The sequence below is a fragment of the Ochotona princeps genome, chromosome 27, assembly GCF_030435755.1.
Source record: "Ochotona princeps isolate mOchPri1 chromosome 27, mOchPri1.hap1, whole genome shotgun sequence".
NCBI classification, from domain to species: domain Eukaryota; kingdom Metazoa; phylum Chordata; class Mammalia; order Lagomorpha; family Ochotonidae; genus Ochotona; species Ochotona princeps.
The window spans coordinates 13,300,987-13,317,646 of NC_080858.1; the positions used below are offsets into that span (position 1 = coordinate 13,300,987).

General features: G+C 45.0%; 1 protein-coding gene across 4 annotated transcripts in view; it reads right to left on the reverse strand.

The window, feature by feature from the left end:
* PLEKHA5 (pleckstrin homology domain containing A5) overlaps positions 1 to 14,959 on the reverse strand; it is a 197,355-nt gene extending 182,396 nt beyond the window's left edge. For 2 of the 4 annotated variants that reach the window (XM_058655779.1, XM_058655778.1), the window contains exons 1-3: positions 14,635 to 14,957; positions 14,388 to 14,467; positions 12,145 to 12,202 (exon numbers count right to left, since the gene is read on the reverse strand). In XM_058655779.1, the coding sequence (XP_058511762.1) occupies positions 12,145 to 12,202; positions 14,388 to 14,467; positions 14,635 to 14,726 (230 nt within the window). In that variant the 5' untranslated portion in view covers positions 14,727 to 14,957. Of the gene's footprint in view, positions 1 to 12,144; positions 12,203 to 14,387; positions 14,468 to 14,634 lie in introns of all 4 variants that reach the window. The other 2 variants (XM_058655782.1, XM_058655780.1) reach the window with 2 other exon arrangements.
* Between the last annotated feature and the right edge of the window lie 1,701 nt (positions 14,960 to 16,660).

Consider the following 16,660-nt stretch of genomic DNA (forward strand, 5'->3'; position numbering starts at 1 on the left):
GAGTGTAGATGTAATAAGTATAATAAGCATTCATGCTACCTCCCCTTCCCACTCATCTGGGTTAGCATAAAAGGTTTATTGACTTAAACTGGACCAGGCCTGTCCTAATTCCCACCCTGTGGGGTTGTTCGGGGAATCAAACGAGAGGGGAGAGGAGAGGTTCGGAAGGAATGTGACCCTACTTGGCCCATCGCCCACGGCTCTTGGTCCCAAGCTCCTCAAGCCGCTCCTGGTCATGGGCTCTGCCTGAGCTGGCCGGCACTGCATGCCTTGAAGTGTCTGATTTCCAATACTTTTGCAGAGCCTAGGCAATTGCAGGTTTAAAACATCTCAAGTTGTATGTTTAAACAGTTGCAAGCTCAATTTTCTTACTCCCTTTTATTAATGGTAAGAGGTTCAATTATTTTATTTCTTTCCCCACCCACCCTCTTTACTGATAACAATCATTTATTCTACAGTTAAACTTGTTCATTTTACAAAAATTATTAAAATATTTTTTTCAAACACCAGCAATACTTCCACTCAAAAATTCCTTTTCAGAGTCTCTCCTGGGTACACTGTATCATATGCTGCCTTCAGATCTATCCACCTACATGAGTTTCCCAAATGCTATAATACTTTGAATTCTCCACTCCTAGAGGGAATTTTCAAACTCTCTCCTGCTTTCTACTTGTAGTTCTACATTGATGCTTCACTTTTTTTTAAGAGAAACTACTCCTAGGTATTGCGCAAAGAAGCTGATTTCCAACTCCTAAATTATGAGACTTTCTTAAATAGGAAACATCATTTTGAAAACCATGCATGTATTTGATGAAACAAACTGTATTTAAAAAATCAAATGGAGGGTCAGGCATTTGGTCGCAGTTAAGACGCAGGCTGAGAAGTTTGCATCAGAGGGCCTGGGGCTCCAGGTTCAGTTCTCCATTCGATTCCAGTTTCCTGCTAACCTGCACGCTGGGAGGCATCAAGTGGCGTACAGTCCTGGCCAACCGCAGGGGAGATCTGGGTTAAGGTCGGCCTCCCAGCTTGGGCCTGGCTCAGCTCTGGCCATTACAGGCACCTGGAGAGTGACATGACAGACAGGAACTTCCTCTATCTGTCCTGCTTTTCAGTTAATAAATACACAGTGCACCAACATTGATTAGTAATGTTTCACAGTTCTTGTGTGACAAGTATAAAGTCTACATGAAATGAAGACTTAAAATAACATTTTTGGACGACTGTTTGCAGACCACGAATTTTAAGCTCTTTACCAGGATAAATGACACTAAAGCATGTAAGCATTGTTGCTAACCAACCAGGGCTCCAAAGCTAGCTCAGACTTACTCACCAGCTCTGATGGTGAGCAATGAGCCACTCAGCACCTGTGATGAGCCACACCTCGTGGAAGCCGCAAAGTGGTAGTCCTCTGCCCACTGGCTTCGGCTTCACCTGACATGTACCAGCCAACAGGACATGAGCAAGTATATCAACCAAGGTTTTAAGAGTTGCCTGCACAAGTTATTTTGAAATGTATCCATGATTTTTTTTCTAATATGGATCTTCATAAATTTTTTTGAAGATTTCTCAATGTATGAATTTCAAATATTTTTGCACCCAAACAAATGCTTTCTTAGTTTTGTTTTCCATGAACGTTCTGAGTTATCCTCATATTGTTAAAGGCCAGCCCTTTTTTAATAACTCAGACAACAAAATCAAGCTTTCTGTCCTCCTTCTAACTTCACCTATAATGTAGTAACAGTCATTATTATCCCAAAGGAGGAAAAAAAAAAACACTGTGGGAAAAAAAAAAGGCCAAGACAACAAAAACTTATCCAAGCATTTAGTTAAGCCCACAAGTGACACAGTTTTCAGGTGGCAAAAAAGATGGAAAATTAACCTTCTTCTGCCCTTTGCTTTAGTCAATGAAGTTATTGACTTGTTTTGTTTATTTATTTTGATTTATTTGTTATACATAAAAACCATGCTGAACACTGCAAAATTGTTCTAAAATATTTGCCTCTGCTGGACAAGTGGGGACATTTTCACAGGTCCTTACATACTACAAGTGATAAAATAAACTTTCAAGACAGAAATTTGGCAAAATGTTAAGTAATCAATCTTTAAACAGGCTCATATTCTTTCCCAACAATTTCAGTTCTAGGAAACAGAAATACCTAGAACAATGTTCACATAAAAATTTTTTTCTCTCAAAAGTGAGAATCAACATAGTGATCTAAAATAGAAGAATGATGACATATTCATAAAAGACATCACATAGTTATTTAAAATCTTCTAATGAGTAAATACATAATACAGAGTGTGTGCAATATAACTTGAGCTAGAACAGGATTTGGCAGTATTAGCAAAAAAATTCTATATTTTAAAAATACATATGCATAATGACACATATGCATTATGCAATAAATGAAATAGGAAATTTTCTATATGTGGACTGTGGATTTTTACTTTCTTTGTCTTTATAAGCTTCAGTATTTTTCAAGTATCTGGTGATAAAATGGTACTATTTTTATAAAAAGTAAAACACACATAACATCACAAAACAGATTGGAAGAGTACACTGACTAAACATACACTCATTATGTTTTGAAATGATTTGAAATCATCTTGCTATTTTTAATTCACTTTTGAAAAATGCCATGCCATCATAAGAAAAAACAAAAAACAAGCACTGATGAGAATGTACAAAAAAAGGGAACCTTGGCTCATGGTTGGTATGAGTAGAAGATGGCACAGCAATCATGGGTAATGTGGAGGTCCCTCATACTCCGTTTCTTGGACTCCACCTAAATGAAACGAAATTCACACCTTGTAAAGAGATCAGTGCGCTCCTGTTCACTCCAGCATTCCCAAAAACAACCAAGATATGCAAGCAACCTAAGTGTCCACTGAGTGGTAACTGGAGGAAGTCAGGCGCCCCGAGAGGCAGCAGGTGACCCCTCTCCCGGCAGAGCCTGAGCCATCCCTGTGTGAGCCGTGGAGCGAGCTCCTAGACCTGAGTCGCTGCCTGGTCAAGCACTGATGGACTGAGAGCTCACATTTTTCCCTTTCTGCCTTTCACATCAATAAACATATGTTAATCATGATGAAATTATTCAGCCTTTAAATGGAAGATCTTACCTGGCAGGCTTTAGAAGGGAAGTAAGCTAGACACAGAAAGAAAAATACTACATAAAATCACTTACACATGGAAGTTTTTACTTAAAAAATAAAAAGAAGTCAAAGAGAGTAGAAGGGGTATGCAGAGGCCAGCAGGTACAATTTGGAGCAGGTTCTGTAAGTCCAGGAATCTGACACACATATGTGGTAGGACCATGGCACACCACGGCACGGTATGCTGGAACTTAGCTGAGCAGATTTTAGGAGCTTCTACCACCAGAAGATGGAGGGCAACCACACGAAATATGGATATGTCCGCTGGCTTGACTGCAATGACTGTTTCCCTATGTCTACATCTATCAAAGTATCACACTGTACTTTGGAATATACATACAATAAAAGAAACATCAATATTAGAGCACATCTGAAAAAAATATGCCCAGATGAACACATCACTATCCCTATTCCACTTGTTTTTACAGTGAAGTGGGCAAGTGATTCCTTATTTCTTTATAAGATTTTGTCATACTGTGCTATTTTATTGAGTTCCAAACTTTGAACAGCTTCATAAGACTTAGTAAAACTGGTATTATATACACCTTCCACCAAATTCAGCAGAAGCTGTTCGAATTAATTCAATATAAAGACTGCAACTCTGCTTTCACCTCAAAGGCAACTGTCTTCTCAAGTCAGGCCAATCGAAAAGAAGTGTGTAAAAATATCCAAGTCATTTGGAGAAGTGGGTTGGGGAGGACTCACATGCACAGACCATCTACAGCCAGCAAAGTCCGCCACCACCACCGGTAACCCAGGAAGCGTCAGAGGAGCCCTGGCCTTAGCGCACCAGAAAGAATGGGTTTCCATCACCACAGACCTTCCTGCCATATGTGCTCAACTGTCTCCCTCAGCTTCCCATACTCAGGGCAGCAGGTCAAGGACCGTCAGAATTCAACACCTTCTCTTCATTCCCCCAGGCCCAGACCAGAACCATCGTGCATATCCTCAAATGCTTCCTCTGCAACATAAGGCAGAAAGCTTTCTGGAGCAATCAGTAGTGCCAGCAATGGTACCAGAGGTTCCTTTTCACAGAACTTCACAACTCTCAGGTTCACTATCCTCCTGGCCTTTCAGCATCTCACACCACAATAAAAGGGAGGAGCAGCTCTCAGATCTCAGCTCTTGTAGTTCTTTGCACCCCGACTTCCTGTGCTAAAATGTGGGCCCCTTCCTTGCTGATCCGTATTTTGGCTCCAGCTAAGAACAATGGCTGAAGACCAGCAAATCAAGAGTCAGCTCCAGCAATGTGCATGTGACCCAAAGTCCTTGTCCAATATTTTAAAAATCTGGAACTAGAAAAGGCATCTGACTTATTTAGATTAAGAAGCTACCAGATTGATTTGGGGCTGTGGGCAACGATTTTGCTGGGTAAGTGGAGAGAGGCCATCTGTAGGCAAGGACCGAGCCCAGTGGAGAGAAGTCCCTGCAGTCTCTGTGCTCACACTAGCTGGCTTGGTGTCCCTGGTGCTCACAGCAGGAAGGGTCCTGAGCAAAGCCAACCCAGAAGGCTTGCATTTAGGGAAAACATCCTGCTTTCCCTACTGTCTGTGCTAGTCTTCATTCTAACACCCAGCTCTCTGTCACGTGCCAAGCCCCGGAAGGCAGAGGTTACTGGAGAAGGTGGTTTTCCCACAGCGGTGGGGTGGTCCAAGCAAAGTAAGGCCTCCCAAGGTGCTGCATTAGTTTTCATTCACTACAGGTCAGACTTCTCAGCAGGCCTTTAAGCAACTCCCTTTGGTCTCATTTACATCAAACCTGGAAAACAACTGATTTACTAATCCATATTGGGAAGGACCATGTCACATGAACAGAATATTTAAATTTTACAAAGATCCAAATTCTGAGGAGGGGCAGTCTGCTCATAGAGAACAGGTGTGGTGGGGCGGGGGGGGGGATTTTTAAAAATATGAAAAATAAATAAAACAAAGACCCAAATTCCGAGACTTGTGAATAATGTGGGAAGAGATTTCATGTCTGTTTCCCTCATAAACCTGAAGTGCCTGGCACACTGCAGACAGTTAAGAACTGGTTGAATAGTATCTGGAGGGATATGAAATTCCTGGCTTGGATCTCTATATAGGCAAATAATCACATGAGTAGATGAAGTAGGTTTTGGGGGGATGGGGATTAGGGTTGTTAGGCTTGCTTGCTGTTGAGGAAGGAGGAAGACAATGTTGCGATCCATTTATGAGGGCCAAATTTAGTCACCTAAAGTATTCCATGTCCTCTAGAGAAAAGGCCAAGTGACCATTCACACGTCCACCTGGGGATCCCCGCCCCCACTCCCTTAAGCTGCTCTGGGGACCATCATTCTTGCAGCCGCTCAGACAGGATGGCTATAGCGTCTGACCTCTCTGTCTCTGTCAACCTCCTTACTCAGCAGGACTCCAAAGGCCTGTCAGCTCTTCTTGACTATCTGTGATCCACAGCCTCCTGCCTTTCCATTCCGTCACCAATGTGGGTTACACCACAAACTCCCAGTCAGGGGCAACGGACTCAATCAGTCCTTGACCCCAGCTTTGAGTCTAATCCAGGCAGCCTAAGGGCTCCCTGAAAGGCTCCCTTTAAATTATTAACAGTATACCAACAGCAACAACAAAGTCATATGCAATTATTTTCCTAGCAAACCAAAATTCCAGGCTGATCTGAGAAGCTAAGATACAGATGGCTCCATGCAGCATTACTAAGCAAGTCTTTGCCTCCCATCATCCAAGCTTTTTTACATTCACAACGTTTACAGTAGTCATCCCTCCCAATCACACACATTACATGGGGTCCCCCTTCCATGATTTTTTTTCCTACTTGTCACTTATACCAACCCATCTGATTCACATCCGTACCCTCCCCTTTCCCTTCAAGTCTTTCCAGAACTGCTCATTGAAATCACCTCCTCCTCCTCTTGAGTTCTTGGGACACCAGCCAAGAAGCAACTGGCATCACTCTTTTACAGACAATATTAATTGCTTTTTTTCTCCCGCCCTAATACCACTCTTACCATACACATGCACACAAAGAATCTTTGACCATCAACCCTACTTTATACTTACCTGTTAGGAAAAAAATTACAAGGGCACAGGAGATGAGCGCTTATCGATACAGAAATTATTTTAGAGAACAAAGGTGAGTAGGCAGGGACCTGTGTGTCAGTCAGGTCAATACCCAGGCCCTCCAACTCTCCAATTTCTTTTGCCTCTTCCTACTCTATACTTCCAACCCTTCAACAGACATCAGCTATAGCTCTGTGAGGAAACAAAGAACCTCCTCACTTGAGGTGGAAGAAGGATACGCAGAAAGTGTTCTCAAATACAACACGTGCTGAGAGGTCTTCCCACAGAGAACTTTTATCATCCATACATGCCCCAAACATCCTCAGCAGTGAGGGCTATGCCAGGCGGAAACCAGGAGCCTGGAACTCTATTTGGGTCTCCCACATGAGTAAGCAGGAGCTCAAATACTCCACCAGAATGCAGATACAGGCACAGTATCAGACAACTGAATGCAAAAGACTAGAACAGGTGATATGATGTAAGATGCAGGCCTAAGGAGCTGCAGGTACCCTGCTGTCCCACAACGCGGGCCTCACTCTTGCTCTTTGTCAACTAACTCCTTAGAAGACTAGGAGCTTGCAGCACACTCACAAATAACCACTCATTTAGAGAGTGATAAGATGCCAGGCGTGCAGCTATCAGGGGAGCCATGATGAGGGGATGCTGAGCAGGCCTGGTCCTGCATGTTGGTCCTGGGGCTAGGAGAAGGGGAATGTGTGCAAGTCCTTGCACCCAGCCCGGAACTGCTAAACGCATTTTATGGTTCTGATAGTCACTAACAGCCAACTTTGCTGATCCATCACAGCATGCGATGCTTTCCCTTGATGAAGAGTCATTTTAAAATTACATGTTCATTGCACTGTTTTTGTCCTGTCTGTTTCTCCCACTAGACTGCAGGGTCCAGGAAGGCACACCCCTTGCTCTGTGATTTCCTTGGTCTCCCAAGCTGCTAAAAACATGGCCTTTCGTAGGCACTCCTGAGCGAACAGAAAGGAATGACCAAGTTCCAGGGTCCTGAGGGCTACTGCCAACATACTGAGGGGATAGTGTTTAAACCAGAGCCGGTCTGTCAGTTGGTCTGCTTACCTAACCACCAAGTCTGTTTTAGGAAGTAATGTCCACCTAGTCCTAAACAACCCACTAATGGAGGCACATGGATTGTGGGAACTGCCTAAGACGCCCTAAAGTCTTAGAAACATTAGAGAACTTAATCTGAAATGTAATGACTTGAAGTAAAGATATATGATCTAGGTCCTTAACTCTCTGAGCTTCAGTTTCATTAAAAGAGAAAGGAAACAGATAACCACAAAAGGCTGTTGAGATGATTATGAGTTGAGGGTCGAGCCAATGTTACTGACACTAACAAAGTAAGAACAGGTTTCTCACACTACCTCCATTTTTTTATACACTGAGTGTTCTTCTCTCTATAACAAACTCCTGGAAAGTTGAAACCATAATTTACAGCTACGCTGGATAAATTAGCCAGAGCTTTATATATGTAAGGAATTACATATGACAGTCTAAACTCTGCTATGTATATGACAAAATATAATGCCCACAAGTTGCTCTAAAGCACTGTATTGCTCCAGTAATCAAAATCCAGTTGTAATGGTACAGTACAAAACAACTGTAACCATCAAGTCACAAATCAAATATTTCTATTCTTCGGCAGTTAATGTTAGATTTCTCATCTTCATTCAGATTTCAAACTAATATTTATTAAAAGATTAGTGCTTTCCCCTTCACTATCTTAAAAACTGTTTTCCACTAGGAGTTCCCTATATAGGTGAGCTTGGAACTGTTCCTATTCAATGCCAAGTTCCTCAGATACTGAAAGACTCCTTAGCTACAAACATCACTCTGTCTGCACTCTCTGAGGAAAAGTTCAATAATCATAACTTATAAGATTTTAGACTAAAGCAGGATGAAAACACTCGTGTAACCTCACAAAATTTGCATACTATTTTTACTGCTCTGCAAGCATTGTTTTGATCCTCCAACAGAACAAAGTTTCTCAGCAGTCAGAGAGCACTCTGTAAGATCTACCTGGCACCTTAATGGAACCATCTCGAAGCTTTGAAGCACAAAGGAGCAGTCCATGACACATCCATGTTAAACAACCATGACCTGTCATTACAGACTCATTAAGGAACATTTCCAAGGTGTAAGCAAAAAGCTTTATTAACTCAAATGTGTCAGATTATTTACTGTGCTTTATGGGCCAGGTTGTTTAATTTCTAGTAAGAATATAAAACATTCAAGGTTATCCTTCATAAACTATAAAGTTGCAAATAGCTCTCAGCATTCTTCCTATGGATAACTAGCATGACTTGGGTTTTAAAAAGCAACATGGCAACTCAATAGTCAAACCCCAATTCTGTATTTCATACACACACACACACAGCCAGGACACTCCTGACTCCTGGCTCCGGATCAGCACCGGCCGTTGGGCTCACTTGGGGAGTGAATCATCGGATGGAAGATCTTCCTCTCTGTTTCTCCTCCTCTCCATATATCTGCCTTTGTAATAAAAATAAATAAATCTTAAAAAAAAAAAAAAAGGAGCTAACTTGGGGCAGGCAGGATCTGAGCTCTACCTCTGCTTCCCTTCCAGCTTCCTAGTAATGTCCTCGGGATGGAGAGGACAACCCAAGTGGCTGTGTCCCTGCCACCCTCCTGGGCACCCCAGATGGGGTTCCTGGTCCCTGGCTTTAGCCTGGCCCCGTCCGGGCTGTGGCAGACATTCTGTCTCTTCCTCTAGGCCATTCTGCCTTTCACATAAATAAACAGACAGATAAATGTTTTTAAGAAGTATATAAACTTACCCAACTCAAATCTATACAACTCTTACTCTGCTCAGGTCTTTGGCTGACATTAGCACTGTTATCTGTTTCCACGAGGCTCTGTAGGGAAGACCTGCATCAAAATACTTGGCAAAGACATATACAGAAGCACAGAAAGCAGCAACACAGCCAGAGAAAACAGGACTCTGGGATTTACACACTGCATGCTTGGCTATGAGGCTTAATGAGCAGAACAGGAAAGGGAACTAGCACAAAATGTAAGAACAGTCCAAATGAAATTCACAAATGAGAATTTAGAAGCTGCTTTTTCTGGCTAGCCTTAAAGAGGTGAAGATGCAGCTCCCAAGTCATGAAGGTCAAGACCAAATTGCAGTGAGGACTGCGCTTTTCTCCCCTCCCTTACCACCTACTGAGATGTCATCATTAATACCCAAATATTCTCCAGAGATAAATTCTTCCTGACAATCTGCTGCTTTTGAACAACCAATTGTTTTTCAAGAGAGGAGTAACTTGAGAGCTAAATGCCCTTGGCTCTTGGGGGACAAGGCAGAAAAACTCCAGCTCTGGGGGGTCTCCCTGCTGGCTAACAGGGCCTCCAAAGCCCAGGGGTCGGAGTCAGAAGGGGCACACACTGACCATCTAAATTCCTTTCTTCTTCTTTTTTTTTTTAAGACCTGAAAGGCAGAGTTACAGTCAGAAGAAGGAGGGACAGAGGAAGAGAAATCTTTCGCTTGCTGATTCACTGCCCAAACGTCCACACTAGCTGGGGCCAGGCTCAAGCCAGGGACTCCATCTCGGTCTCTCATTTGAGTGGCAGGTGCCCAAGCACTCAGGCCACCTTCCACTGCTTCTCCTAGCAGCGTCAGTATCTATCACCTGCTGTTCTGATGTGCTCACTCACATCCCTTCTTCATCTAAAAAGGCAACAAGAAATGAAAACATCCATCCACCAACACTTACCACTTGCCTACAGCAGACGCCTAATCATTTTGACTCTAAATATAGTTCGTGGTCCTGCTGTTTCTCACTGTGCTGTCTTTGCGGAGGACAGGCTCCAAAGGCACGGTTCTGCTGTACTGGGTGGTGTGACAGTGGAAACATTCATTCCCTTGACTGCTTCCATCACTAATGGAGATCCAGAAAGCATTCTGGAAACGTCAAAGTGTACGATAAAATGAAGTAGTGTCTCTATTGCATTGGAAAGACCTTAGTCCTAACAGTACAAGTACGTGAACGATTTCCAGGAAATTACAGCCTGCATCATAGATTTAATTAATCTTTGAGGAAATCAGTTTTAGACCACTCAGGAACAGCTGTAGCACCCAGCATTCAGTAAGCCACATGTTTATTAATGGTTAGTTTCCTGAAAAGAAGTTTAATGAGTGATACATTTCTATAATGCACTCAAGGTCACAATAAATTATTTTCATAATATAAATCATTTATTGCTAAATATCTGTTTAGCAAATATGACCCAGAAGACTAAGACCCATGAGTTGAAAAATATCTTCAATGTAAAATCACTGTAGTTTTCTAAATATTTCTTAACTTTCTTGAGAAACTTTAGTACAGCAGTCCAATTTAAGAAGAAGAAAATTTAAGAAGGCATAGAAGAAAACCCAATCAAAATGGTAACACAAAAGAAAACAGACTTTCTAACAGTTTAGCTCTAAATTGAAGCACATACATTTAGCTCACACAGAAAAACATTTTGTACTGCCAAATAAACACTCATCCAAGAATGTACACATTCACAGAAGTTAACATCTTACAGCAAACTGAAGTCACCTCTATTCATATCAGTTAGGATTCACGCAGAGTAGCTGAAATTACACTGAATCAATAAAACCCAGAAGAACTCTCTTTAGTCAGAATATGCCCAAAAACAGCAAGCATCCTTTTTCACGGCAACACCAAATTGCTTTCTTACTTGAAGGAAAATAACCTGGTAACGGTACTCTATTCTCTTTAGGACACCCAGTAAAATATAACACAGTCACCCAACGAAAGACTTAAACCAAAAGATACCAAGAGAAAGACCATACCATTAAAAACCCTCTGCTTCTACATCCCTACATCCAAAAGGCAAACATCCCTAATATCTAAAGATACCTGTTGACATTTTATACAAATATTCTTCCAAAAAACAATCATATAAGCCACTACAATTTAGTGAAAGTATGCCATCTTTAAAATGTCACGTAGTGAGAACAACTTACAAGGGCCTGACAAAATAAAGGTACCCTTAGCTAGGCAAATGTTACTACTTAAAAATAAAACAGCTGTTGAGGTATCAACCAAATCCTGTACTAAACATTCTCCTTCAAGCCCCAGTTTCTTAAAATTCAACAAATAATTTTAAACAAAAACAAAGCTCTTAAGTGAACACAAAACCAAGCTTCTAACACAAAACCAAGATTAAAACCACCCTTCTCTTCCCTTGAAGGGATTAAAATGTTTTCCGCATACTGGTGATTTCCGGCAGTACACATGTCTCCAAATACCACCAACTTAGTTCCATGTTGTATAAGACGAGGTTTAAGGCTGGAACTGATTGGCCAGTTTTCCTCCTAAGCTCAACTGAAAGCCTTTATTAAAGCTGGACCAACATTACAGATACCACAGTGCTCTAAACTCCATCTGCGGAACAATCAACATTTACTTCTCTTAGTTTTTACTCCTGTCTTGTCATCCTCCTTCAAACACACCTCGCTTTGCCTCACTTGTGCCTCTAACAGCTCCGCTCAAAACACACGTGAACAGGATTCACTGAAAAGAAAGAGTAGTAACACAATGCAAAGATGGTTTTCCTTTGACATTTCCTGGCATAAATAATCAAGGATCTAAGCCTTTAAGTTCCACAGTTGCATCAAAAGACTAGAATGCTCTCATTACCCAGGAATACACACAGAAGTGTCAAAACTGTAGCCACAAATGAGCTCTTTCCCAAATCAATGAATCAACCAAAATCCAATAAAAATGAGAATACCATGTTTTCTTCCCCCAATTCCAACAATGAATAAAAGATATAGTCGACATTACAAGATAAACCTTACAAAAATATTATCTGGATATACAACCCTTCACCTGAAGATGAATTACAGCATTCAAATTATTGAGAAAAAAAATCAACTCACTTTATATAGTATCTGGCACCTTCAAAAGTGTACGCTTCTTCCCAGCCAGTGGGTAAATCTAGAAAAACACATACATACTGCTGTTAATATTTCTTAAATGGGATATAAAAATAAGTTTCATTTTCATGACTAGGTATTTTCATTTCAATAAGCTGGTGAGTTTAAAGTAGGACTAGATCAACAATAAAATTAATAGATATAACATTATTTTTGGGAAAAAAAATGCGATTCAAATTTCAAGTCACCAGTAACTACCAATTACACGACATGACACACACTTGCACAATTCACCTGGCTAGGAAGCGCAGTAGCCAAAAAAGCCAGGGCCAGCATTGGCTGGCAGAAACCCAAACTGTCCATGCATAACAGTGCATGCCTCCCTCTTCTTAGATGTACTGAGTTTAAGATCCTATTTTACACCCGTATAAATGGATTCAGCCTAGAAGCACTACAGTTGAGAAAAACTCCATGAACTTCATTGGGGCAGAGGGACGGGACACCAAACACATCCAAAGCACGTGTCTGTATGCTTGGGAAGCTTCCAGTAATAAACTTGGGAATGATTCAGGTGAAGGCAGCTGTCTCCCTGTGCTAAGTTATCACTTACTGATGACAAGTGGTCAGAACTCAACCATCACCACTTCCGGAAATAAAGAGCCTTTGATGTGTGTACAAAACCTTAAGGTCCAAGCAAAGTCAACAAAATTGAGGGAAAAAAAATAACACATTACATGCAAAAAAATCACATAAGAGGGTAATATTTGTCCAGTGGTGTGACTGTTATCAAAACTACAGGAGTTATTTAGGGCACATTTATATATGGCAAATAACCTATATAGGCAGAAAATAATTCCATAGGGTGATGAGGATGAACAATTTAAATGTCACGCTGCCTTATATGACCTGGGTTGTAGTTTTTGGGGCTTTTGTTTTTTACTGTTCATAAGCATATCCAAGAGCTATAGCAAAAGCAAAGAGACTTAAGCGACAGGATGGGCTATTAGTCAGAAATGCCTTAAAAAGGTAACCTCGTCATGCTTGGTACCCCTCCCTTCCCCATCCTCCTCCTCCTTTCTTGGGAAGACATCGGTCACTTCGCTGAACTCCAGAGCTGCACAGAAAAAGCCAGGGCTATTCCAGACCCCGGCCACTTGCAGAGAGCCACAGAATCCCCGAGTTGGAGGGAAAGCAAACGAGGAGAAAGGCAGCTCCGCACCACTGCCAGGACCGCCTTGCCCAGCGCCCCGGAGGGGCCTCCAGACTCTTCCCCACCAGCCAGAAACACAGGCCGGCTAAGCAGAGAACACAAGTAACATTTCAAAGACAAGTTTCTCGAATGTAAACAAAAGGATGACAAAAAGAAAGCCAGACTGGCAGGGAAACTACCCTTCGTGGCTCACCTCCGAGTGAGCGTCCACGCCGGCCCGGCCCCCCGGGCGGCGTGCGGTGCTCGCTCCACCCAGGGCCGAGCCCCTCCACCCAGGACCCCAGATGCCCACCTCGGGGGGCCACCCCCTCACACGCCCACCGCCTCCTGGCGGCCACCCGGGACTTGAATGTGATCACCAGCCGAACGCCTCCTCCCGCCGCTCCGCCCTCCAGGGGCGGGGAGGGCGCCCACCACCCCCTCCCCAGCCGTCCCCCTGTCACCGGGAGGATCGCGGCACCCCAAACTCCTCTCCTCCTCCACCACCCACCCTGGAGTCCCACCTAGGAGGACGAGGCGGCAGCTGCATGGTGGGAGGCAGCCGGCCGGGGAGGCGGGAGAGGATGTGGGCTGGCTACCAGGGGCGGCGGGGTCGGGGACGGCTGAAGACTTCCCAAAGGTGGTCGGAGGGGGTGGTGGGAGGACGGGACCCGGCGGGATGGAGGGTTAGGAGGTCCAGGGAAGGAAAACTCCGTGATTCCAGGCGGAGGAGAGCCGGCCACCTCGGGGAGGGAGGTTCCCGGGGCGTCCAGGTGGGGCTCAAGGCGAGGGCGCCGTCTCCCAAGCGGGAGGTGAAAGGCGCGCGAGGGACAGAGGCGCCCGGCCACTCTGGAGAAGTCCCGGCGGCGAGGCGGCGAGGCGGCCCCCGCGGGCCCCGGCTCTACCTGCGGCCGCCCGCGCCCGGCCTCCGCCCCAACCTCGCCACCGCGCGGCGCCGCGGCTCGGGGCAGGTTCGCCGGGAACCGGGCGGCCGGGGCTCTGTCGCCTCTTCCCGGCGCAGCGCAACTGCGCTCGGGCCCGGCCGGGTCGGCGTTACCTGCGCTCTGCCGCCGGTGTCCGGTGACGACGGCCTCGCCGGTGACCGGGTGCAGCCAGGTGGTGCTCTTGGCCTCCTCGCTGCAGGGGTGAGAGAAGGAGCAGGGACCGAGCGTGAGTAGGGGTAGGGACCAGGACAAGCTGAGGGGCGCTGAGGGGGACACTCAGACCCCCTCAGCGCTCCCGGCGTCCCCTCACGCCAGCCGCTCGCCCGCCCGTCCGTCCTCGCGCCGTCCCCGGTTCTTTACTTGATGAAGAAGACTCGGCCGCCTCTGGTGATCCCGTAAGTCCAGGACCGGGGCAGGGAGCAGATCCACTCCAGGTTCAGATCCGCCGCCATGTCTGATCCCCAGCCACCGCCGCCGCCGCCGCCGCCTTCTCCTGCTGCCGCCGCGGCAGGCGAGGGAGGAGGGAGCGAGCGAGCGAGAGAGCGAGGCAGCGAGCAGAGCGAGCGCGGCCGGAGCGCGCCTCCCCGGCCCGGCGCGCCCCCGCGCGCGCCCTACCCCCTCGGGCGGCGCCCGCCCCGCCGCCCCGGCTGGGTCCGGCCCGCGTCGCCGCCCCTCGCCATCTCCCCGGCCGCCCTGCCGCGCGCGCTCGGGGGTGGGGGGGCTGGGCGAGCGGCGCCGCCGCCCCGCGGCCGACCCCTCCCTCGCCCCCGCCCCCTCGCCCGGTCCGAGGTTCCGGGATCGATGAAAAACAATAAATAAATAAAACACCCTACGACGCGTCCTGTCCCCAGGGCTTCCCAGCCCCGGGGCGGGACGGCCAGGGAGCCGGAGTGCCCCCCTCCCCAGCACCCGCCAAAGCACGGAACGCGGAGTCGGAGCTTTTGTTTGATAAAAGCTCTTGGTTATCCCAGAGAGCTTTCAAATCTATCCACCGTTTTTTTTTTTTTTTTTTTAAAAGGGAAAGCTGTTTTCATGAAAGCACGCGGAAGGCTTTTCCTGTTTGTGTGTTGGGTGCCAAGTATCAAAGGTTTGACTACTTTACCCTAGACCCGTGAAATTCGAGTGCATCAGACTTGACAAAACAAGTTCTGCTTTTCGAAAGCTCCTTCAATCGTATGATAGTTTATAAAATAAAAACTCCACTTTTGGGTTTTTTTTTTTTTTTTTGAGAGCCACGTTATCAGTGTGTTTTTATTTTCCTTCAGGTCACCTATACATTTCAATCACAGCTTCCTTACTCAGACCTTAGATTCTTTACGTTTCTGACGCCCACCCACAACAACCCCATAGTTAGCCTGTAATTATCTCCATTTTACAGATGGGAAAAATCAAGTTTACAGACACTGAGATTTGCTCATCAGTCAGAGGAGTAAATGACAAAGCCCCGGATTCACACTGGTTTTCGTATTTCCAGTCCGCTTGTATAACCACCTTGCCTCTCTGTCTTTGAAAAAAACGCACTCCCCCCCTTCGCACTCTGTTCTTTGAGGCAGGCAGATCGGGCCACCCCGAGGCTCCTGCCCTGGTCTTCCACCACCCTTGCCTGTTGGCAGGGAGATGATTCACAGTTCAGTAATAATAGTCCTCCTTGGTATTCTTACAGCACCTTTTCCCCGACCAGTTTTGGGTGATTCTGAAGCATTATCTCATCCATCTTCCTGTAACTCCAAGAGGCAAATCATCTTTTTCAACTTCCAGGGAAACTAAGACTCGGAAAGGGTGCTCTGACCTTGTGCATTGCTGGATCCAACAAGTCTGCTGCGACCTGGAGGCTTTCCCTTCTGACGGATTCCCCCAAGGCCGTTCTGTCTTTGGCCCAGAGGGAGTCTGTAATTGCTGCTATAATTTTCCTGTCCATCTGCATACACGGAGGGGGGAGAAATAACATCACTTTTACGTTTTTTGTCTTTTTGGTTCCTTTGCATTCTCCTCTTTCATTTCCATACTTATTACTTCTTGACATCTTATCTCCTCCCAGTCTCTGGGAAAAAAGTAACCTTTTTAAAAAATCAATAAATAACTAGCAGGAAATGTTTCACATTAGCATCAGTGGTCACTGAATATAACACGGCGAGAAAATCAAGAGCTATCGACTTTATACTGTGCTATCATTACAAATATAAATCTCAATTGGATCTTTTTTAATATCACAATAACTTTAGAAATATGGTACCTGTTAGTCCAGCTATGGTATTCACCTCAATCATGTGCTACTAAGAAGTCAATAAGACTGTGTACCGTAGTGGGATTCCCTTTAGTTCTGAATCTTATGATATTACAAAATTCATCAGTTCAAGACACATTTTCAAAAAGCAATATTCACTTA